Raw genomic sequence first — 22,687 nt, 5'->3', positions numbered from 1 at the left:
TACGATCGTCATTGCTGACTTCTGTCTATTTGTCCTCTAGATTGTATCATCACTGTTACAGCAGTTCTGATACTTGGGACCTGTAGCAGATTGTGGGGGCTCGTCCGGGATCACGATCAGAAAAAAACAAAAAGGATGCAGCTCCAACATTTAAAACATTTTTTTTTAATTTATTACTTGTAATCAAATTAAGTTTGTCAAAACTTTATTTATCTAAGTTTGTTTAACATGGCAACTCAATAAACGTAATATAATTACCTGGATAAATTAAATTTGATTAGTTCTAACAAATTAACTCGTTTTTAAGTTGGATCACCTGTTTCCTTTTTTCAGTGTATGATAGGTAAAGAACGGACCTCAAAGCAACTCATTCCTCACCCACCTTATTAATGCTGTTTGTAGTTTTTGTTTTTAAATTCTATTGCTTTCAGTGATAAATGTCTGACAGGAGTAACTTATCATTTAAAATGAGCAAGGCTGAGCCTGCCTGTTTAACTGGATTAAAACCAGAGACAAAGCAAACATCCTTCTGAACATGAAGAAGGATTCTGTGGTTCTGTCCAAACTGGTCCAGCAAGACGTCAGAAGGCAGCTCGTTTGTTTTTAGTGTAAATATGACAGCCGTGTTTTATTTTGCCTGCCCAAATGGTTCCCACATGACCAAATAGACCAGTGGCTCATGAGCAACACTCGGCTGATTCTTCTTGTAGTTTTTGTTGACAATGTTTACAATGAGAGTCAGCTGTTCCATGTACTGATGCTGATGACTGCAAAATATTTTTAAGACAAATTTATTTTGAGGAATTTAGAAAGTAAATACGTTCGTTGTGTAATCCACGTGGGCAAGAAATGTGAGATCATACATTTCTACCATCGCTGAATGAAGTAAGTTTGTGTCTTAGATTAGTGTTCAGGTGCAGCAGGTGAACGCGGCGTGGAGCAGGAACCCTGCAGGTCACTCTGGGATTAGGATTAGAGCAGATGATGGGGCTGAACATATGGGAGGGCTAATTGGAGCTATCACAGCAAAATCCCTTTGTCATCATCTTGGTCTAAACAAGATGAATTTAGAAGATGTAAAGTTTTCTGGATCTGGGAGCTTTATTCTGAAAGGACAACACAACCAATTCTTAAGAGCTGATTTTATTTGTTAAGCTAAACTTAAATTTGCAATAATTTCTTACAAGTAGGAGGAAACTGTTGGTTTTGGTCTCATTTACCAACAAGTTGAAATTATATTAGACAATAAATTGTCCCAGAGGTTATTGCAATAAACAGTAATATTATTTTTTTAGATGATTTTGAACTAATATGTTAATGTCATATTAGTTCAAGACCAATAAACTTTGAACTCTAATGAACATTTAACACTGGAACTGGAAGACATTTTAAATATCCCAAGTAATAAAAGATAAAACAGAAATAACAAATAAAATGAATTATGAAGTCTATGTTGAGACCAAAACATCAGACTGAAGACTTTCATCATTCAGTTTTTGGAATGAGAAAAACAATAAGTTATAATTTGTTATACAATTAATTGATTTATTGATTATTGCAACAAGCTTTTGTGGAGTCAAAATTAAATATATCATGATATAAATATATGTCTGATTAAACAATGTGCACTAATCACATTTTATTAAATAAATTAATTTAAAAATAGGTGTAATTATTTGACTCTTTATCTTTTTTTTTCCCCACCAGGGGGTCCATTTTGTGGGCTCTAGTGTCCCTTATACCACAGTAGGCTGACAGGAAAGGAGGAAGGAGAGGGGGGGAGACATGCGGCAAATGTCATCGGGTCCAGGAATCGAACCCGCGACGGCCGCGTCGAGGACTGGGGGCCTCCAACCGTGGGGCGCGCTACCCTCTACGCCACCGGAGCACGCCCCTCTATTTATCTTTAAATAAATTTATCTTTAAATAAATAGAGGGAAATATTTTAGTATAACTTTAGTGTTTTGTGAATTCTTGATTCCAACTGATAAAATATGGATCCCTTTATTTTTGAAAAGTATTTATGAACTTCATTTATAAATGTTTTGTCCCCCATTTGCCCCCCATCTTATTCTGCCCTGGGCCCCGCAGGACTTCACACCGCCTCTGTCTGTTGCTTCAGCAGCGTCGGCGGGTATTTGACCGGATGCAGGAGCCGCTCTGCCATTGGCTGCTCGGCATCGGAAGGCCGGGCGGGTGTTACCGGCTGAACCGGGGGCTGCATGCCGGGATGCTGGCGGCGGACTAGACCCCGCAGCGGAGGGATTTTAATCATCCATTCCGGCAGAACGGAGCGTCTTCTGATGAGGAAACAACTGTTTTCTGTTTTTATGTCGCTTCCGCTTCCAACTCTTCAAGCGTGAGCGCCATGGTGGCGGGAGAGCTCGTGCAGGAGCATCTGCGCGCGGACACCGGCGCACCTGACTACATCACGGTGGTCAGGAAGAGTCCGCAATCGGAGAGCGCACGGCGGCCAGCCGACACCGACTCCTGCTCCGACTCGGCATGTGGTGGGCCAGACCGGCACCGGGACCCGGAGGAGCTGGAGGTCCCGCCGGATGAGAGAGCGGCGATGCTGCCCGGCGCCGGTGGAGGAGAGGCGGGAGGGAGGGCGCCAGAAACCAGGCTGTATTGGCGGCGGTTCGGGGTTCTGGCCGTGTTCAGCCTGTACTCCCTGGTGAACGCCTTCCAGTGGATCCACTACAGCATCATCACCAACGTGTTCACCAGATACTACGGCGTCACCAGCGACAAGGTGGACTGGCTCTCCATGGTCTACATGGTGGCCTACATCCCGCTCATCTTCCCGGCCACCTGGCTGCTGGACCGCCGCGGTCTGCGGCTCACGGCCCTGCTGGGCGCCGGACTCAACTGCGCAGGCGCCTGGCTCAAGTGCGCCAGCGTCAGCCCCGACAGGTTCGGGGTCACCGTGACGGCGCAGGTCATCTGCTCCGTGGCGCAGGTCTTCATCCTCGGCCTGCCGTCCCGCATCGCCTCGGTGTGGTTCGGACCGCGGGAGGTTTCCACCGCGTGCGCCACCGCCGTGCTGGGGAACCAGGTGAGCGATGCGCGCGCAGCCACAGCACGTTGTTAACGAGTCGGTTTAAACTCCCGGGGCTCTTCCTGTACATTTTGAAATCCATCCATTTTCTGAACACCCTTCATCCCTAATGGGGTCGGGAGGGTTGCTGGTTCCAGTGTTACGGGGTCACCCTGGGCTTAATGGCCAAATGGCCAAAACCTGAGCAAAATGAATCTGCTGTGGGCGTCAGTCTGTCACAGAGACACACAGGACACACAACCATTCACACCTAGGGAGAATTTAGAGAAAGTTAACCTGACATTCATGTTTTTGGACTGTGGGAGGAAACCAGAGAACCCGGAGAGAACCCACCATGCACAGGGAGAACATGCAAACTCCATGCAGAAAGACCCCGGGCCGGGAATCGAACCCAGGACCTTCTTGCTGCAAGGCAACAGCTCTACCAACTGCGCCACTGTGCATTTTGAAATGAGAAAATAAAAAATGTATTGGATAAAATGCAGTAACTGGATTCCTTTAGAACAGCGCCGGGCTGGGATTCATTTTCCAATTAACCAATGAATTACTGGCAGCAAAAGATGTTTTATTAGAGTTATTCTAGGTGAAGCTAAAACTGCCTTTAGAGGAGTTGTGGGTTTTTAAAAAAAATACAAACTGTTCATATTTCTTGTAGTTTTGCTTCACTGTGGTCTTTCCATGGGATGTTTATATTATCTAAAACAGCTTCACTGGTTTTATTAAGGCACACTTTGATCATTCCCATTTAAATAAGAACAAATCTTAATTTCTTATAAATGTAGTTTCCTTTGTTTAGTATTTATTGTTTTGTATTATATTTCTTAATTTTTAATAACCAACTTCATCGCAACTTTTATAATCTTTTCTTTCGTTTTAGTGAGATATTTGTTGTCATTAGTAAAAAATAACTAGCTGGTAAATTCTGGCACGTTTACAGCAAGAGGTGGGCGGGGCATCGGGTGTTGCGTCATTTTAAAAGTCAGGCGCGCGCACTTGTTCAGTCGACATGATGGCCGCTGTCAATCAACTCTGGATTGGTCGTAATTTGTCCTGCAGTGATCCATGTAGCACACAGACATGAGCTGCCATGTTTTGACACAAAACTATTTTTTCCTCCGCAATTTTAAAGAGGATTAGATAATAAAACAAATCCAAAAAATAATCTTTTCTTTTTTACTTAAAGAAAAATCTGAAGGTCAGCGCACTGCGTCCAGCTGCAGGCGCCAGGCTGTGCAAACCGATTCATTGCAAGTGCAGAATACCTGGATAATGTCGACGGTGGATCGATGTGACAAAAATCACCACTGGTCAAATATTTGGAAGATTTAAAATAGAAGCAAATATTCTCCATCAGTACCAGTTCAGAGCAGCAGGACAAACTGGTTCCAGTTCATGGTGACGTTCCGGCGCAGCAGCAGTGGGACAGATAACCAGCCAGACTGCTGACAATATCTAAAAAACAAAATGAAAAAGATTCAACTTTAATGTGCTTAAAGTTTAATCTTGTTATTATTATTATTAAAAATAAATTTCAACAGCGACCTGAAAACCATCAGTAGCCATAAGTCTGGATGGTCACTGCTGGCCGATTGGCTTTTGGACGAAACAACAAAAATGATTCAACCTGAGCAAAATGAATCTGCTGTGGGCTTTTGGTCCGGACCGTAAACGGACAGCGGATGATTTTTCCCTGCGACCCGAACGTCTCCACGGTTCTATAAATACGGCATTTGGACCAAATGTGACACAAATACAGAATTGTCATTTCATTTTAGGGAGATTTGGTTTAGACAGGAACCCAGTCAGAGTTGAGCCTTTTTCAGGTGTCAGGCCGGCCCAGGAGAAATGTATTTATTTTTTGTTTTTATCCTTAAAACAATAATTTCTACACACATTGTCAAATATTTATATTATTGTAAAAACAAATCACTTCGTACTGAAATTGTGTGTTTTTGATATTATAAATAGAAGTTATTACAAGAAAGAAAAAATAATTAGCTCCACTGAGGGGCCTCTTAGTGGCTTTGGGGCCCTAAGCAGCTGCTTAGTTTGCTTATGCCTTGGGCCGGCCCTGCAGACCGGTTCCTGATCCCAACCCAACCTGGAGCTGCGCTTGTGTGGAAAGGTTTTCTCTGTCTGCATAGAAACAGATTGTCTGTCTGGTGGACCAGCGACAGCCAGGGCCGTAAAGCGGGGGGCCAATGGCCCCTGGCCCCCCTGTTCCAGCTCCTGTGGTTTACAGTAATGTTGGTTAATCATTGACCCTGGAAAATAAATTCAAACATTTCAGTAAATGTTCAGAATCTCCAGACATCCTTATAGATCAAGAGCTGCAATAATCTGGTTCTAGAAGGATTTTTTAATACTTTGATTTTTAAAAAAACAACATTTAGGTTCAGTTCCTGCATCCTGTGTTTTTTGGTGGGAGTCCTTCATTTTCCCACAACAGATTCTGCTTTTTGTTATAACACTTTAATTAACCAACTCTGAGATATTCAGCATATTTTTTTACCGGATAAGAAAAGGTTTCCTCATTTATCTGAGTGTTTTAATCTGTGTGTTGTAGCTGGGGACGGCCATCGGCTTCCTCCTGCCTCCAGTTCTGGTACCAAACACACCGGAGGACCTGGAGCGAACAGGTGACCCGAAAAACCAGAACCGGATCTGGACTGGGTGCTTTTAAGATGTGGGAGGAAATGACGTGAAAGCAGGTTTTACTGTGTACTTACTATATATATGTGCCGATCGATCTGCCACCGATTATAATCGGCCGATCTCTGTGAAAAAGCGTCTGATCGGTGATCGATCAGTGTCTCTAGTTGCCGATCACCTGTATCTCTTCTCAGCCTGCAGCTGCTCTCCTGCTTCCTTCTGGCTGTGCAGCATCAAACTCTGAACTGAGGAGCTTTAACGCTCACAGTGAACGGAGACGTTTGTGTGTTGCAACAGGAAATGACCTCGATGGTGAAGCACGTCACAATGAATCTAATAGGACATTTAAAAAACAAACACTTGATGGATTTGGCTGCATGGAGGCTCAAGGCAGGAACTAAAGACATCCGGGTCCAGACAGCAGGTAGAGCAGCGCTGGTACCAACACGGTCAGAAAGCTGAACAAACAACCCAACAATAATTCAAGTCTTGGAGCTGCGGAGCGAGACGCCGGTTCTGTTGGACCGGTGCTACTGGTGGAGATATTTCACAGACGGAGCCGCTGAACCTCCAGACAGTGAACTCTGACAGCGAGCAGCTGCTGAGAGCTGCAGCAGGAACTGAAACACAAACAAACAGCCAATCAGAACCAGTATTGATCAAGTAGCCAATCAGAACCAGTATTGATCAAGTAGCCAATCAGAACCAGTATTGATCAAGTAGCCAATCAGAACCAGTATTGATCAACTAGCCAATCAGAACCATCCAGGCTGTCAGGAAGTTTTGATTCAGTAACTCAGGTTTGTTTATTTTGATGCTTTTAACTTTGAATGAATGTTTCCTTTTTTTCTTGACATTATTTGATATAAGCAGATTTATTTGACTCGTATCATTTAATATTTAACAGTTTAGCTGTTAAATATTATTTTGCTGATTGTGTTGTTTTTCAGTCCTTTTGACTGAATAGCTGCTGTTTTGTACCTGTAAGTATTTTGCATGTTTATGTCTAAATTAGGTGAATTTATTGCCAGATCATTTTTCCAGATCACTCAGTATCATTTTTACCTAAAGCGAAAAATTTACAGCCAGGTGATCGGCAGTGATTAGTGATGATTGGTGATGATTGGTGATGATCGTGATGATCGGTGATCGGCCTCATGGATGATCGGATTCGGCAGCAAAAACCTGATCGGGGCGTCCCAAGTAGTTGTCATGGAAATGAGACTGACTCAGAACCTTTGTAACATGTTTCACGTTACAAATGTGAAACATGTTTTTCTCATTTCATAATTTGCTTGAATTATTTTCCATCACATGTTCACTTCCTGTGTTTCCTTGGCAACCATTAGCTGCTTCTCATTGGACGGTTTCTGGAAGCAGCTAAAGGTGATTTTCTGTCCCTCAGGTCGCAACATCAGCATCATGTTTTATGGGACAGCTGCTGTTTCCACTGGCCTCTTCGTTCTCACCGTCATAGGTACACACACACACACACACACACACACACACAACTTCATATTTCTACCCACATTAGCACTTAGCCTGACCCCCGTTAGCTCACATTCTGTCTGAAAGCTTCCTGTGTTTGGATTTTGTGTCAGAGTGATGAAGTGATGAAGGCTGGAGGGTCACTTTAAGTAGCAGCATGCTAACAATATGCAAAACATGCTATGCTAACAGCATGCAAAGTCATGCCAACTACGACTGGTTAAAGGAAAGCCATCAGATCCAGAGATCTCCTGGATCTGCAGCCAATGCGGTTCTTCAGAGTTCTGACTCAGATTCAAATGTACACCACACTTTTCAGATTCTTATTAGTTAGAAAAAGATCAATGCAACTCCAGCCACTTAAATACGTAGAGTGTTTTGACGTTCTGTGGGTTTTATCTGACATGGAGGAACTTCACTTCACCTGAATGGCTTTTTGAACAGAAATCTGACCCGTGTTTCTTTTCTGTCTGTCCTGCAGTGATGAAAGACAAACCGCCTCTGCCACCCAGCCAGGCGCAGGCCGTGTTACCGGGCGTCCCGCTGGACGATTACTCCTACAAACAGTCCATCATCAACCTGATCAAGAACAAAGCCTTCGTTCTGCTGCTCATCACCTACGGTTAGGAGGAGAATCCCTCTCTCACTTCTTCTGTTTCTGCGATTGTTCTGACCTGCAGGGATTAACCTCAGATGCTTAAAACAGTCAAACTAATCCCATCTGGCAAACATCAGGGATTAATCACTAAAAACTGCAGGTGTGTTTGACATTAATTCCAATAACTGAGATATTTCCAGTCCAGATAAAAAAGGATTATTTTTTAAAGCTGCAGGCAGAGTCACATGTTTCCCACAACCAAAACTTCTGCTTTTCAGTTTAAAGAGATGGAAGTGGGCACTGCTAGCTAAAAGGCTAGCTACGCTAACCCTAAAGCTCTAACCATAACATTAGCTCAGCTAATGCTAAAGTAATAAACCAACATGGTATTTAGCTCAAACTAAAGATAAATGTTATAGTAACATTTTGTTTAGTAGAAGCTAATGTCAAAGCTTTACACCAACATGACATTTAGTTGAAGCTAATGCTAAATTGCTCATTTCAATTGAAATTATATCTGCAGTTCAAAGACTGCAACCTGTTGCACCAATTTAATGTTGACATCATAATGTTCTACACTTCCCTTAGGTTTGGTATTTATGTCTTAGATTCTTTGTGTTTTTGTCTTAAATACATTTTTGAGGGGGAAAAGTGTAAACAGTCTTTATCCACTTCAAAATAAGAGCATGAATATAAACTAAACCTCAACCCAGATGTCAAACTTTATTCAACTGAAATTTTCAAAAACAACCAAGAAAATTAGTGCTTTAGATTTTACATCAAAAAATTAATTTAGGGGAAGCTAGGTGTGCTAAATGTTTCAAAAGTTAGCAAAAACGCTAAAGTGCTTAGCAAAAAATTAGCTTCTGTTAAATGCAGAGTCAGTATAGCACTTTAGCCTCAGCAGAGCTAATATTTACGGCTAGCTAGTGTTGTAGCTAGCGGCGCAGCAGGACAGCTGGACTCTGACGTTCTCGCTGCCGTCTGCAGGCATCCTGACCGGATCCTTCTACTCCGTCTCCACGCTGCTCAACCAGATCATCCTCCATTACTTCCAGGTAAACACCGACGATCGCCACGGTTACATCAGCAGCACGCAGAACAACGCAAGGCTAAACCCAGCAGAACCTGATGGAACCCAGTAGAACCCCTCTGGGTCGGTCCAGAACCTCTCAGAACCTTCCTCTCTCTGTTCCTCAGGGTCAGGAGCTGAACACGGGGCGGATCGGACTGACTCTGGTTCTGGCCGGGATGGTCGGGTCCATCCTCTGTGGCCTTTGGCTGGACCACACCAAAACCTACAAGTAGGCCATCCAACACTTCATCCATCCAACACTTCATCCATCCAACACTTCATCCATCCAACACTTCATCCATCTATCCAACACTTCATCCATCCAACACTTCATCCATCCATCCTTAATAGCTCCTGTCCTCCGTTGCCAGGGTAACCACTCTCGTTGTCTACCTGCTGTCCTTCGTGGGGATGCTGGTCTTCACCTTCACCTTGGACCTGAACAACATCTACCTGGTCTTCTTCACAGCTGGAGTCCTCGGGTATGAAGGGGCGGTTCCTCTGACCTCTGACCTTTCTGGTCCAACAAACAGACTGGAAACAGGAAGTTGTTTCCGGTGTAAACACTCTTGCTGATGGCGTTTACACAGATATTTACATGTCAACAGAAACAAGTGATGATGTCATAGTGACATCACAATGAAGGGCTTCCCAGAGCGCCAGATGTTTGCAGCTTTTAAAGGGCCAGTGTCGCATAAAATCAGCTTTTTATCTTTATATCGTGTTTTAATGTTTTTCCCTCATGAAAAAAAATCCTAGACTGTTGCTTGACTTGAGAAATCCTTTCATCTCCATGGCAACCATTCAGTTGTCTAAAACGCCTGAGTGGACGTAGCCCCGCCTTCGAGGTGCAGCTCCTCCCCCACTCAGCTCCTTCAGACTAGCCAGCAGCAATTAGCAAACACAATTATAGAGCCAAGCTGGTAGAAACGTTAAAGGGTTAAAGGAAGAGCCAGGTTAGGATGACTGCATGGAAGAGTTTAAAGAGACGGAGACCCAATTTCAAGACGTTAAATCAGGAAGTAAAGTTTTATAACAACTGAAGGAAACATTGTTCCTCATTGTGCAATAAAATGAATCATGGATCTGAGCAGTGAAGACGACTTTCTTCTTCTTCTCTTGTTAGGTTCTTCATGACCGGCTACCTTCCTCTGGGCTTCGAGTTCGGCGTGGAGATCACCTACCCCGAGTCTGAGGGGACGTCGTCAGGGCTGCTCAACGCTTTCGCACAGGTACCATGACGACAGGACTCTGTCCTCCGATCCGTCTCTTACTCTGGATGCTTCAAATGTTTTCCAGTTTCAGTGTTAAATGTTCATTAGAATTTACATTTATTGGTCTTGCATTATTACCATCATATTACTTGAAAATGGTGTAAAAACAGCAGCAGTACCGTTTATGATTTATTGTCCAGAGATATTTATCGTTGCCGTTCTTGTGTCTCGTTGCTCCTGCAGATCTTCGGCATCATCTTCACTCTGATTCAGGGCCGGCTGACCACGGCCTTCGATCCGCTGGCTGGGAACGTCTTCCTGTCCGCCTGGATCCTGCTGGGTGTGATTCTGACCGGTAGGCCGGGTCCATCACTGATGATGTCATCAGAGGCCGCGGTGCTCTGACTTGTTGTTTTTATTTTCAGCTTTAATAAAGTCAGAGCTGAAACGACACAACGTCAACATGGCGACGGAGGGCAAAGCCCTGCAGGCGGTGAGTGTTTCCTCCAGACGCGTCAGAGCAGCGGCCATGTTGGGAGGGGCAGGTTCATCTGAAGAGCTGAGCTGCTTTATTTTATGCAGGGATATTTATATTCATTCACAAGATGAACATAAACCCCAACATGAACCCAGTTTGATTAATAAACTTTGCAGAGTAGACAGAAACGACAGCAAAACAGATTTTATTGAAATAAAAATTAAACTGTTTATATTTTTATTGTGTTTCTCAGATGTTAGCTAAAATGGCTGCTGCATTATAAAAACATTTCTGTTTCCACAACGTTGAAACTTCAGCCTCGGAACTGAACCTGTGGATTTCTGGCTCATTAGCATTAGCTAACAGATTAGCTTGCTGTACTTCCTGTCCAGTCGCCCTCAGTGTGAGCGACCTTGAAAGCGTCGCCTCCTCATGTCTGTCCTGTAAATCTTTTGTCTGAACGCGGTGAAAAGCGTCTCGCTCTGTAAATCTGGACGTGAACTTTAACTGTCCAGCCTGTTGCTGGGACGGGACGGCGTCCACCATGCAGACTGTCCTCTACTGACCAATCAGCTGCTGCCTGCTGCTTCTTCCCACCGTAAATTCCCTTGTGTCTAACTGGATTCCTTAAAGGGCCGGTATTATGTGATCTCCAGCCACAAAATGCCATTTGATAGCACAGTCAGTAACTATGTTACCTTTAGTTACCATATATGTCTAATTTGACCTAAAAGATGCTTTTCTTCCTGAATTAAAGCCTTGAAACTGGGTTGATTCTAGATGAATTGTTTGATCTGCTGCCATCTGGTGGCGGCGCTGAGAACTGCAGGAACCAGAACTTCACATTAATCCTGTCCTTCCCTCCGCAGCATCCCACCGATCACCATGGCGACCATCCAGCTGGACATCAAGCCAACGGTGTCCAGCTGGAGCCTTCGCTCGGCGTCTCCAGGGAAACGTCTCTGTGAGAACCAGAACCAAGCCCAGTCGGGTCCAGGTTGTTACTTAGATTCAGAAACAGTCTTCAATGGTCACAGCAACGCTCCGAGTCGGGTCGCTGTGTCTGGAGTTTCAGAACCCAAACTGGATCTCCTACTGCTTCTCCGAACAGATCCAGGAGGGAGCTGCTCCTGGTCCAACCAGAACCATGATGATTGGACAGGAACAGAACCAGAACCTGGACCTGGACCTGGACCATGTCTCAGTTGGTCCCGGTTCTGGTTGGATACATTTGGACTGAATCATGACAGACTCCTTAGAGTTCTGCAGCACAAACCGGTCTGGACCGAACAGAACCAGGGGGAGCAGTGCACAGAAAAGCACAACTTCCTGTTTTCCATAGCTGTGTTTTCTCTGTGGAGCCTGTGGGGGGCGCTGTGGGGCCTCAGAAAAAAAAATGCTAACATTGAAAAATTTAAATCCCGGAAATGTTTTAATTTTAAATGTATCTAGTATTCAATCATGTTTTTTAATGAAATATAAGTTAAGATAATTTATATAAATGTTAATCTGATTATGATTTTCTGATCAAATTCATTTTTCCTAAAAGCAAGAAAGGGAAAAGTTTCTGACAAAAGGCCCAAAAATCATGAGAACTTTGGGAATAAAATAAATTTGATGTGATTATTATGAAATATTGTTTTATGTGGTAAAAAAAAAAGTCATAATATAAGATATAATATATCATGGCCAATTAAAATCAGATGTTATGAGTTAGCATTTATGCTAAATAAATGTAATAACTGTTGAATAAAAACATTCTAAAAGTTTATGTTTCTTTACATGTTTTGTATCTTTGTGAGTTTACTAAAAAGGTCAGAGGTCAATGCTCTTCGGGAGGCCGTGGCGTGGAAAAGTTTGTGAACTTCCTGTTTTGAAAACTCCTGAAACTTTTTCAGGATTTGCTGGATTTTTCATAACTTTTATTTAGTAGAGAATCGGTTCTCTGTTCTGATCACTGCTGCTATTTCTCCTCAAAGCACTCAAAGTTAACAGCATTTAGCTAACCTAAACATTTAGCTAATGTAAGCTAATACATAGCTAGTGGTAGCACTCATGCTAACATTATTATGCTAACGTTGGCTTTGTGTGTAATTTAGATTTTAAAGCTAAACTAACATACTGAAGTCGATGTTACTCAGTATGTTAGAGGTACCCCACAGGCTAACGGTAGCATTTTATATAAATTAGCATTATATTTAATTGTGATTTAAAATTTAAATCTTACAAACTGAATGGAGTACATCAGCTTTAGCTACATGTTAGCGATAGCTCATATGAAGTCATTTTAGCTAATTCTGGACATTTCCAAGACAAGAATTTTCATGGAAATTTTTAGGTTTTGAGCTCAAACTCGAGGCCAGCAGAACCGAACTCACCTTTGGGTCACAGTACAAACACCTTTGCAGGTCCTTCCAGTTTTCTAAACATTTTTCTCTCTTTTTGAAGGGAGTTAAGGGCATGTTTGGGTTTTATTGCCCCTTAAAAATGAAAATCTTTTCATTATTTCTCACTACTTTAATTGCTCGTCCTGTTGTTGGAATAATCAAGAAGGACCTCAATAAAGCAAACCGGAAGGGGCGGGACGGACCGCTGTCAGTTCCATACCTTATTCAGAAATGGGACCATTGCACTCCGGAAGTGAAGGGGGCGCTATTTCATATACTATCCGCGGTCTCCCGTTATTATTTTCTTTTGAAATCTGTGATATATCTTCATCTTTAGGAAGGAGTTTCACTCTCAGCATGTATTTAAACTTCTCTCTTTTATTTACTTCAGCGCAGCTCACAGTTTTTAACTAATTCTGTAGATTTCTGTGAATTTCTAAATCTGCTCCTTAGTCGCATTTTTTCGACTCTGCTACTGCCTCTAGTGGCGTGGGGGTGGTAGCACAACTAATCTAATTACATTACGAAATTAGAATACCATAGGCTTTATTATTTACTAATAATTTCGGCATTACTGGCACCGTAAAAGATGAATTATCTTATAAAACACCATATTTTTTTCATTTTCTTAAGGAAGTAGAGCTAATTAAATGAGATAAACAAAACCTGAAAGTGATTCCAGTTTTTGTCAATGGCCAACCTGTTGAAACTGTGGCTAATATTAAATGCCTTGGGTCACTCCTGGACAGTCAACTCAACTTTCCTGAAAACACTGGCTATATCTTTAAGAAATTTTCTCAGAGACTCTATCTTTTAGGAGACCCAGAGATCTTTGGGCTACCCAACTTGAGGTTGTTGAACTAAAATGTTAAAACTTAACATTCTAACTTGAGTTTTAACTCAACTAAACTTTTTAACTCAAGTTATAAGTTTTCATCTCCGCGGCTGGTTTGCTCACATGAACTGCAGAACAACAGACAATCTTTTAAGTAAACTTTCAATGCCAGATATAACAGTGAAACTCCTTCCGAAAGGTGAAGCTATATCACATATTTCAAAAGAAAATAAAAACGGGAGACCGCAGACAATATAGGAAATAGCGCCCCCTTCACTTCCGGAGTGCAATGGTCCCATTTCCAAATAAGGTATGAGACTGACAGCGGTCCGTCCCGCCCCTTCCGGTTTGCTGCAGCCAGACTTACTTGTCTTGCTGTTGGCAGATCAGAACCCGGAATTTTCTACCTAGGCTATGTTGCAATGTTCTTGCAGCTCATCGAGACTTTGTATACAGTTTGTTCAATTAAAAAAAAAAAAAAAAAAAAAAAAAAAGATCAGAACCCGGAAGCTTCATCTGCTGACTTTGAATTCCTAGCTGCAGGGAGACAGCGCCCCCCGGTGGCCCTGAGTGGATCAGGTTATTTTGGGGATCAGCTGTTGCTCTTCTCGTCAGCAGGACCCTCCTCTTCCTCCTCTGACCTTCCTCTGCCTGCAGAGCTTCACCTTCCTCTCCTTCGCCACCCGGATCCTGGTAAGATTTTCTAACCTCTAAATGTTCGCTCAGTTTTGCTCCTGTTTCGTTTTTCGCATTTGGAGAGTTTTTATGAAATCAGCTTCATCATCCCTTTGTTTCTCTGAGTTTCCTCCTGGAGATCCGATCTGCTTCTGTTTCACCAAACTGGATTTTATTTGTTGTTTCCAGCTGATTTTAAGCCTACAAACATTTATGTTGTATATTTAAATGTCTAAATATGTTTCATTATGTTTTAAAGTTCCATCTGGGAACATTATCAACAGGTAAACAAGTTATTTATGGAGTTACTCTGTCAACATGTTGAATTCCTGCAGGAGACGCTGTGATTGGTGGTTTAACAGAGGAGTGGGCGGGACCAAAACCTCTATGAGTCCAGGTTGGGGTCGAGTCTGAGGGTAGAGAGGGCTTGGATCTGAAGTACATGAAGCAGATAAAGAGAAAAAAGTCAAATTCTCAGCAGGACATCTGGGCATTCCACCGACACCGAACCTGCTGGCGGCAGGGCGCCATATTAGGAGGCCCTGAGAATAGAAGACAGGCAGCAGGTGTGTGTGTGTGTGTGTGTGTGTGTGTGTGTGTGTGTGTGTGTGTGTGTGTGTGTGTGTGTGTCGCTGCTAATTTTAAACCTGACAGATAAAGTAAGGAGGGCAGCTGTCAGAGCTGAGCAGAAAAACAGCAGCTGGTGATGAAGCAGAAATTTGATTTGACACGAGGAGCAAAACAATAAAACGATGAAAAGTTTTTAAAAAGGAGAGGCGAGAAAAGCAATAAGATATTAAAAATAAGGTGACGATTAAATGGTAAGAGACGATAAAAGTATCAAAAAGCTATAAAATGAGAATAAGAAACGATAAAAACTAAACAATAAGATAATAAAAACAGTGAGAAATGAGACGATAAAAATTTTAAAAACAATGAAAACGGTAAGAGACAATAAAATCTGTTTTTCAGTGACCGAGGATGGAGACGTCAGTGGAAGCAGCTGAGCTGTTGGCGCCGTCGCCCCTGGAAACCGGGAGTTTGGACGGAGACTCCGCCTCCTCGGCGACCTTTGACCCGATGGAGGAGTTCAGCCGGCGGCTGCAGGACATCCTGAGGACACACGGCTCGGCCGAACCGGTGGGTCAGGCGACGCCGCGTCCGCCCGCTGCCGTTCAGTCATAATGTTTGTGATGTTCGGTCCGACAGGTTGCTACGGACAACGAGGCGGAAAAGACCCCAGAGGAGGTCAAAGGTGACATGGAGACAGGTGAGACATTTTTCCAGAAGGAAAATGGAATGTAGAGTCAGACAAAAAACACAGTAAATTTACAGCAAAAACTCAGAAATTAATCTCTTCTGGAAAAATCTTGGAAATTTCAGTATCGAAAGGCAAAATGTTACAGATGAATCTCAGATTTTCAAAATTTTAATAAAAATATTTTTGACATTTGAAACTCTTTTTGTTTTGTTCTAGAAAATGTCTGAGATTTTTTCTGATTTTTTTTCTAGCAAATTTCCTACAAAACTGATCTTAGATCAATCCCATAATTTGCGTTGTTTTGCACTCACACTTTTTGAAATCTAAAGGTTAATGTAAAACAAATTTCAGAGTTTCAAAAGGCAAATATTTTCACGTTTTTTTCTAGAACATTTCTTAGATTAATCTAAAAAGTTGAGTTTTTTTCCATCATTTTTTTCGATTTGAAACACATTTTTCTGGAAAATGAATCTAAAAGTCTTTGATTTGATTTTTTTTTTTTTTACATAAATTTGCTCCTGTATTTCTTTCTGTCTTGAATGAACGCCGGGGTCCTGTGCAGACGTGTCCCTCATGCGGCAGCGCCTGACCAACCTGCCGTCCGCAGAGGACAGACTGGAGGAACTGGTGAGAACATTTCCGCTCTGCCGGTGAGACTCCGGCTTCAGCGGCTCATCAGCGGCTGTGTGTCGGCAGGTGGCGCTGTGGCGCGGCGAGCAGCAGAAGAAGAGCGCGCTGCAGCAGAAACTCTGCCACCTGCTGGAGGAACGGCGCTGCAGCATGGCGGCGCGCAGCCAGCTGGAGGCGCTGTGCAGAGACCTGCAGGCTCACTACGGCGCGCTGCGGGTAGGACCGGCTCACCCCCTCCAGAATCAACCAGAACCAGCTGATTTATCCAGATCCAGACTAAATGTGTCTGTAGGCTTGTGTTCCAGCAGCTGTGAGCAGACCTGCGCTAATAACAAAGCTAATTATTAGCTTAGCGCTTTAGCATTTTGCTAACTTTGAAAACAGTTAGCTTCTCCTAAATTAATTTTTAGAAATTAAGAAACATACAGGAACATAATAAAGTTTAGAAGATATTAACATAAATAAAGTTTAGAAGATATTAACATAAATGCAATATCTAAGGGCGTTATAGATTGTTGTTTTAGGTTAGATATCCCTGAATGGTTTTAGCGTCATCTAAACTTGAGTTTAAGGTATTTATAGAGTTTAATTGATAATTGAAGATAAAACCTGGATTGTACGGTAGTTTTTTGTTGCAGATGTTTTTCAGTGTAAATATTCACAGCATATAAAAGTTCTTTATCACTACAGTCACATTTTCCATTAGCGCTTTAGCATTAGCTTCCACTAAATGCCATGTGGGTATAGCATTTAGAGTTAGCTGAGCTAATGTTTATGACAGGTGTTAGCGTCAGCTAGCTGTTTAGTTAGCAGACAATGTAGCCAGGAGGCTCATGTGATGATGAAGAGAAGTGATGGGAGGACGCAGCCCTGAGGCGCTCCTTACCAGGCCTTTCTCCTGCAGGAGGAGACGCTGCGGCGCTGCAGGGAGGATGAGGAGAAGCGGAGCGACATCACCAACCACTTCCAGGAGACGCTGGTGGAAATCCAGGCCCAGATCGAGCTGCACAGCGGCCGCAACGACAAGCTGCGGCAGGAGAACGCCAACCTGACCGACAAGCTGGAGAGCCTGATGAGTCAGTACGAGCGCCGGGAGGAGGTGAGTTCATTTCAACACTTCACAGAAGGAAAAATGTAACTGCACCTTCTGATCCAGGGTTGCTCAAACTGTGGCCCAGGGGCCATTTGTGGCCCTCGGTCTGAGTTCGTATGGCCTCCTCTGCAGTTGAAGAACGACATGAATTTGACCCGCCCACTAATTGGTTAAATTCTTATTTTTAAATTACTGATGTCATTTTCTCATAACTGAAAGTGTTTTCGTGTTTTTCTTTCAAACTTTTATAAAAAGCAAAACCGTGTTTTTTGATTTCTTTACAGAAAACCAAACTTTGCTGCAACCAAATCAGCTTCTATTAAATTTATTGAATTTAGCTCAAAATAAAACAAAGTGACCCAAATCTGTTCTTAAAACTGAAAATAAATGTAAAAACTTGAACATTTTTACATTTTGGATCAAAATCCCTTCCCCACTAAAGGTCAGACTCCTTCACTTGTTTGGTTTTAGTTTTCTTTCTTTGGACTCCCTGTGGTAAAGCCCACGGCGTTTCCAGAGCTAACAAACTCTTCTGCCGTCCTGCAGAGTTTGGAGAAGATCAACAAACATCACGACCTGCAGCACAAACTGACAGAGGCCAAACTGCAGCAGGCCAACGCGCTGCTGGCCGAGGCTGAAGACAAACACAAACGGGAGAAAGAATATGTGAGTGATGATGATGATGGTGGTGAGGAAGATGATGATGATAAGCTAAATGCTTAGCTTCAAACTAAACTGTTAGCTTGCTAATTAAATATTTGGTTGGAAACTGTGACATTTATGAATGAGTGAATATGATGGTGAAAATGAACCTCCATGTTTTCTGACAGACTAAAGTCAAATTATTGCTGTTAATTTTTCTGCGTAATTTTACATTTGGTAGATTATTATGAAACATGATTAAATCAAACTAAATTCATGCTATCTGTCATGTTGCACGTATTCATGGTGACTGCAGATGATTATATGGTCTAATGTGTTTCCATATGTGCAGCAGACCCTGTGACTGAGTGACTGTGTGTCTCTGTTGCCGTAGTTGCTTAGAGAAGCTATTGACAAAACAAAGAAATGCTTCGCTATGAAGGAGCAGGAGCTGGCCATGAAGAAGAAGGTAAAGACCGTCTGTAACCGCGTCTGTTTCTGTTCCCTCTGACCAGTTACTGGTTCAGGCCGCTGAGTGGAAACTGCAGGCTAAGACTCTCAGAGAGCAGGCGACTGTCATGCAGGCACAGGTGAATATTCACGGCCAGAACACCTGGACAGGTAGCACGCTGCAGATCCATCAACCGCTGCTGGTTCTCATCACCTGAGGAGATTCTCTGCCCTCCACCCGGTTCTGATCCAACAACAGAGGCTAAAATATCATCTTTCACTTCAACAATAAAGGCATATTAATCTGAGATTAAAGCTGCGGTGTCACCAGAATAAAGTCACAATGAGACAAAATAATAGGGTCACGATACTTTGAGAAAAAAGTTGAATTAAGTGGAAATAATATAAGAAGGTTGTAATTATGTGAGAATAAAGTCATAAAATATGAGATTATTGGAATCAATAACTATTCATAATGTTGTAATAAAATTGTGCAACAAAAGTCGTAATATTACCAGAAAAAAGTCATGTTCATTTCAAAATAAAGGCACAAGAATACAAGAGTAAATTCATAACAATATGAGAATAAATTTGAAAAATATGAGAATAAACTCATATTAAAGTGGAAATAAAACGAGAATAAAGTTGCAATAATACAATAATTAAGTTGTAATATTACCAGAACAAGGTCGAAATATCACATGAGTGTATAATATTACCAAAATAAAATGTTATTAGTTTGGTGATAAAGTTGTAATAATGTTGCTGCTGGTTGCTCTTCATTAGGTTTTCTGTCAGCAGAGCAGCAAACTTATGGAAACGGACAAAATTTGGAAAATGTTTGGTTCTGAGTTCAGCTGCTGAGTCCACATTGGTGTTGTTTAAAAAGGGTATATTATCGCCTGCAGCGCCCCCTGCTGGCCAGGACCCCAAACCTTCACACAAACATCCTAAACGGCCTGAAAATGTGCTGAAGGAAATGCTGCCCCCTTGTGGCGGTTCCCCTCATCTGCAGACAAAACCAAAGGAGGAGACAGCAGAACTTCAGTGCCTTTGGAACCAGAACCATATTTTAATCAAACATGCGTGACAATCAAAGCAGGAACGACCTGGAAGTCCATCAGCCTCAGGAAACTCCTCCTTCAAATCTTCCTGTCTTCCATGTTTACGTCTTTTTTCTCCGTTCATTCGCAGCTGGCGCTCTACGCTCAGAAGTTTGACGAGTTTCAGGCAACGCTGGCCAAGAGCAATGAGATTTATGTCCGGTTCAAACAGGAGATGGACAATGTGAGCGGCTTCCAGATCCATTCAAACCTGCTCACATTCCTACAGTTAAAGTCATAAAAACTGTAATGAAGCTGAATATTTCTGTTTTTAGATGACTGAGAAGATGAAGAAGGTAGAGAAGGAGGCAAACCTTTGGAAGACCAGGTTTGAGAACTGCAACAAGACGCTGATCGACATGATTGAGGAGGTAAGCTGATTGGACCGGAAGTAAATCAGAACCAAAATGCTGAGAAGTTGATGTGATGTTCTCTAGATACTTTGGATCAGCTTCTGAATTCCCTCCAGGAAAGGAAGGAATCATCTCCCAGGACTCGGAGTCTCTCTGGTCTGAGTAACACCAGATTTTATATCTGCACGGTTTCACACTCACACAAATATCCCACTTAGAGTCTGAGCCCCACGTTGGGCACCAATCACCGAAAGGCGTTGATCAGTGGCAAAAAGATAAAAATAAAACCATCTGCTCCAAATCAGGCCAGCAGGGCAGATTTTATTTTGTGGAGCTGCATATAGAGATCCACAATCACAGAAACCTTCTTATAGAGTGAGTGAGTTTGAGTCCGCTCTCTGACCGGAGTTCGTCTTTTGACTCATCGATCAACTTCCTTCTTCACCAACTGAAACAGAAATGCAGAGGCATCAGATTTTAGCGGTCGGAGGCATTTCTCCCGCTAGCGCTAGACACACATGTATGCATTCACACTTCCCCAACCGAACCGGACGTTGTAGGCAGACGGACCGGAGTTGGGTTAAAGCAGACTAAACCGGGCTGCTGTGAATGCAGCATTGAAGATCCTCATTGTGGACCACTTGGCTAATTAAATCGTCTCCACTTATCTCAGTGGCTGGAACCAACCCAGATATTAGGTCTGGAAGTTTCTGATCAGACTGGGCGCCGTCAGCAGCATCGGTTAGCATTGGTTAGCCTAACACTCCATTTTGTTTCTTCTTCTTCTGCAGAGAACAGAGAAAGGCAGAGAGTACAACCTGTTTGTCCTGAAGATCCAGAAGCTGGAAAAGCTTTGCCGTGCTCTGCAAGAGGAGAGGAAAGGACTCTACGACAAGATCCGAGAGGTCCGCCAGTCCAGCGCCGGCCTCCCGTCCAAACTAGCCAACTTCACAGAGAACGCTGGAGTTCCTGAAGACGCTGCCATGCCGGACCTGGAGGGGCTCCAAGAGCTCCAGGAGGACGACCCGCTTCTGACGGAGAACATCATCCGGCTGCGGCAGGAGCAGGCCAAACTGCAGGAGTTTGCCGCCGCCCTGCTGGCCGCGCCGGGCGATAACGAGGAGCAGGATGAGAAAAAGGAGCTGGGCGACGAAGATGATGTCATCGTCTCCGCCATCGCTCAGTTCCAAACCAGAACCGACATCAAGAAAGGTCCGGCTTCAGCACCTGGTCAGGCAGAAGGCAGAGAAGAGAAGGCTGAAGATCCACTTGTGGTTCTGCTGAAGGGTGAAGAACTGCAGGGAACCGGGACAAAACCAACTGACCTGGTGGCGCCTCCGGAGGTGGAGCAGAGTCCAACACAAGTCAGAGAGGAGGTCCAACAGTCAGCAACCTCAGAACCAGGCAGGCCGGATCCAGAACCAGACAGACCGGGTTCAGAACCAGACAGACCGGATCCAGAACCAGGCAGACCGGGTTCAGAACCAGGCAGGGAGGATCCAGAACCAGAAACTTTGGAGACAGAATGCCTGAAGGAGACCAGTTTGTTGAAACCAGTCCTCCCAGTGGAAGAGCATCTGGTCCAGCAGTTGCCCAGTGGGCCAGAACCAGGAGAGTCCAGTAAACCGTCTGATGGGTCAACCAAAGCAGCCGGCGGGAAGCAAATCCCCAAGAAGAAGAAGAAGAGGAACAGCAAGAGCACCAGCTGAACCTCCAGCTGTGTGTGTGTGTGTGTGTGTGTGTGTGTGTGTGTGTGTGTGTGTGTGTGTGTGTGTGTGTGTGTGTTTGCTTGTAAAACCTTGTGGGGACCATTTTCGTGACACCACGTTGTGGGGACCCACTGTTCCTCGTGGGACCGAAGCCTGGTCCCCACAAGGGGAATCCTGTTTTTGGGTCAGGGGTCAGATTTAGGACTAAGGTGTGAATTGAGTTTTGGTTAGTTAGGGTTAGGTATGTAATGTTAGGGTTAGGGTAAGGATAAGGATTAGGCTGTAGAAATGAATGGAAGTCAATGGAAAGTCCCCACAAAGATAGCTGCGCAAACGAGTGTGTGTGTGTGTAAAGGTCAGCTGTCCGAATGAAGATGTAGTTTGACCGGCTGGAGGAGATGCCTCACTAACTTCTATGTTTACTGCATGTTTGGTGAATCTAAAACCAGAGTTGGTATCCATGGAAACCGCAATCAATAAAGTGACTTTTTTAACAAATTTGATGTTTTCTGTCTTCGCTTCCTGAACATCCTGACCTTTGACGTGGTCATGATCTCGAACGCTAATCAAATTAAGATCTGAAACTAAATATTTATAGTGTTAGCTAAATACTTAGCCAGCTAATTAAAACAAAGCAGTTTCTCAATCATAAAGCTCTTTGTGCAATAAATTGTACTTTAGCACATTTAAGTTGCCCTGCCGAAATTTACATAAGTTACGTAAAATATTCCATCAATATTTTTTTTGTTTTTTTGTCATTTTAAATTTATTATTATTATTATTATTATTATTATTATTATTATTATTATTATTATTATTATTATTATTATTAGTGCAGACACGTAGAGATTTTCAGTTTTACAGGCAGTGGAGGTAAATCTATAAATTAATCAATAATAATAATAATAATATCAAAAATGTCATCTGCGTGTCATCTCTGATCTGAAATCTCAACTGAATGCACTTTAATATCTGGGGGCTAA

The 22,687-nt window shown here is 43.0% G+C and overlaps 2 protein-coding genes across 4 annotated transcripts; both read left to right on the top strand.

Annotated features, from left to right (window-relative positions):
- Positions 1-1,890: 1,890 nt before the first annotated feature.
- On the top strand, positions 1,891-12,337 carry flvcr1 (FLVCR heme transporter 1). The gene is made up of 11 exons (XM_044107028.1): positions 1,891-3,058; positions 5,628-5,700; positions 7,119-7,190; positions 7,683-7,823; positions 8,790-8,857; positions 9,000-9,103; positions 9,246-9,356; positions 10,001-10,106; positions 10,332-10,443; positions 10,514-10,581; positions 11,436-12,337. The coding sequence occupies exons 1-11, from the start codon at positions 2,369-2,371 to the stop codon at positions 11,532-11,534; spliced, it is 1,644 nt and encodes a 547-aa protein (XP_043962963.1). The 5' UTR covers positions 1,891-2,368; the 3' UTR covers positions 11,535-12,337.
- Positions 12,338-14,340: 2,003 nt separating this feature from the next.
- Positions 14,341-22,202, top strand: txlnba (taxilin beta a). 3 transcript variants are annotated; one of them, XM_044107026.1, is made up of 11 exons: positions 14,341-14,481; positions 15,436-15,603; positions 15,673-15,733; positions 16,287-16,351; positions 16,421-16,570; positions 17,259-17,453; positions 17,994-18,113; positions 18,605-18,679; positions 19,734-19,826; positions 19,918-20,013; positions 20,787-22,202. In XM_044107026.1, exons 2-11 carry the CDS (start codon positions 15,445-15,447, stop codon positions 21,702-21,704), a joined length of 1,932 nt encoding a protein of 643 aa, XP_043962961.1. In that variant the 5' UTR covers positions 14,341-14,481; positions 15,436-15,444; the 3' UTR covers positions 21,705-22,202. The 3 variants fall into 3 exon arrangements, with proteins under 3 accessions (XP_043962961.1, XP_043962960.1, XP_043962962.1); XM_044107025.1 differs by lacking the exon at positions 18,605-18,679 and adding an exon at positions 18,484-18,558; XM_044107027.1 differs by lacking the exons at positions 14,341-14,481; positions 18,605-18,679 and adding exons at positions 14,894-15,029; positions 18,484-18,558.
- Positions 22,203-22,687: the final 485 nt, after the last annotated feature.

This window comes from Gambusia affinis, linkage group LG22, assembly GCF_019740435.1.
Source record: "Gambusia affinis linkage group LG22, SWU_Gaff_1.0, whole genome shotgun sequence".
NCBI classification, from domain to species: domain Eukaryota; kingdom Metazoa; phylum Chordata; class Actinopteri; order Cyprinodontiformes; family Poeciliidae; genus Gambusia; species Gambusia affinis.
Note: the sequence above shows the minus strand (reverse complement) of the source record. Positions and strands in the feature narration are given on the sequence as shown.

What these genes read in the sequence shown, in the direction of transcription:
- flvcr1 (XM_044107028.1), top strand. Translation starts at nt 2,369, where the DNA reads ATGGTGGCGGGAGAGCTCGTGCAGGAGCATCTGCGCGCGGACACCGGC. An exon ending in CCGCCGTGCTGGGGAACCAG is followed by an intron (nt 3,059 to 5,627) that starts GTGAGCGATGCG and finishes TGTGTGTTGTAG; the next exon opens with CTGGGGACGGCCATCGGCTT. An exon ending in GCTGGGTGTGATTCTGACCG is followed by an intron (nt 10,444 to 10,513) that starts GTAGGCCGGGTC and finishes TTTTATTTTCAG; the next exon opens with CTTTAATAAAGTCAGAGCTG.
- txlnba (XM_044107026.1), top strand. Translation starts at nt 15,445, where the DNA reads ATGGAGACGTCAGTGGAAGCAGCTGAGCTGTTGGCGCCGTCGCCCCTG. An exon ending in CTCACTACGGCGCGCTGCGG is followed by an intron (nt 16,571 to 17,258) that starts GTAGGACCGGCT and finishes TTTCTCCTGCAG; the next exon opens with GAGGAGACGCTGCGGCGCTG. An exon ending in CGACTGTCATGCAGGCACAG is followed by an intron (nt 18,680 to 19,733) that starts GTGAATATTCAC and finishes GTTCATTCGCAG; the next exon opens with CTGGCGCTCTACGCTCAGAA.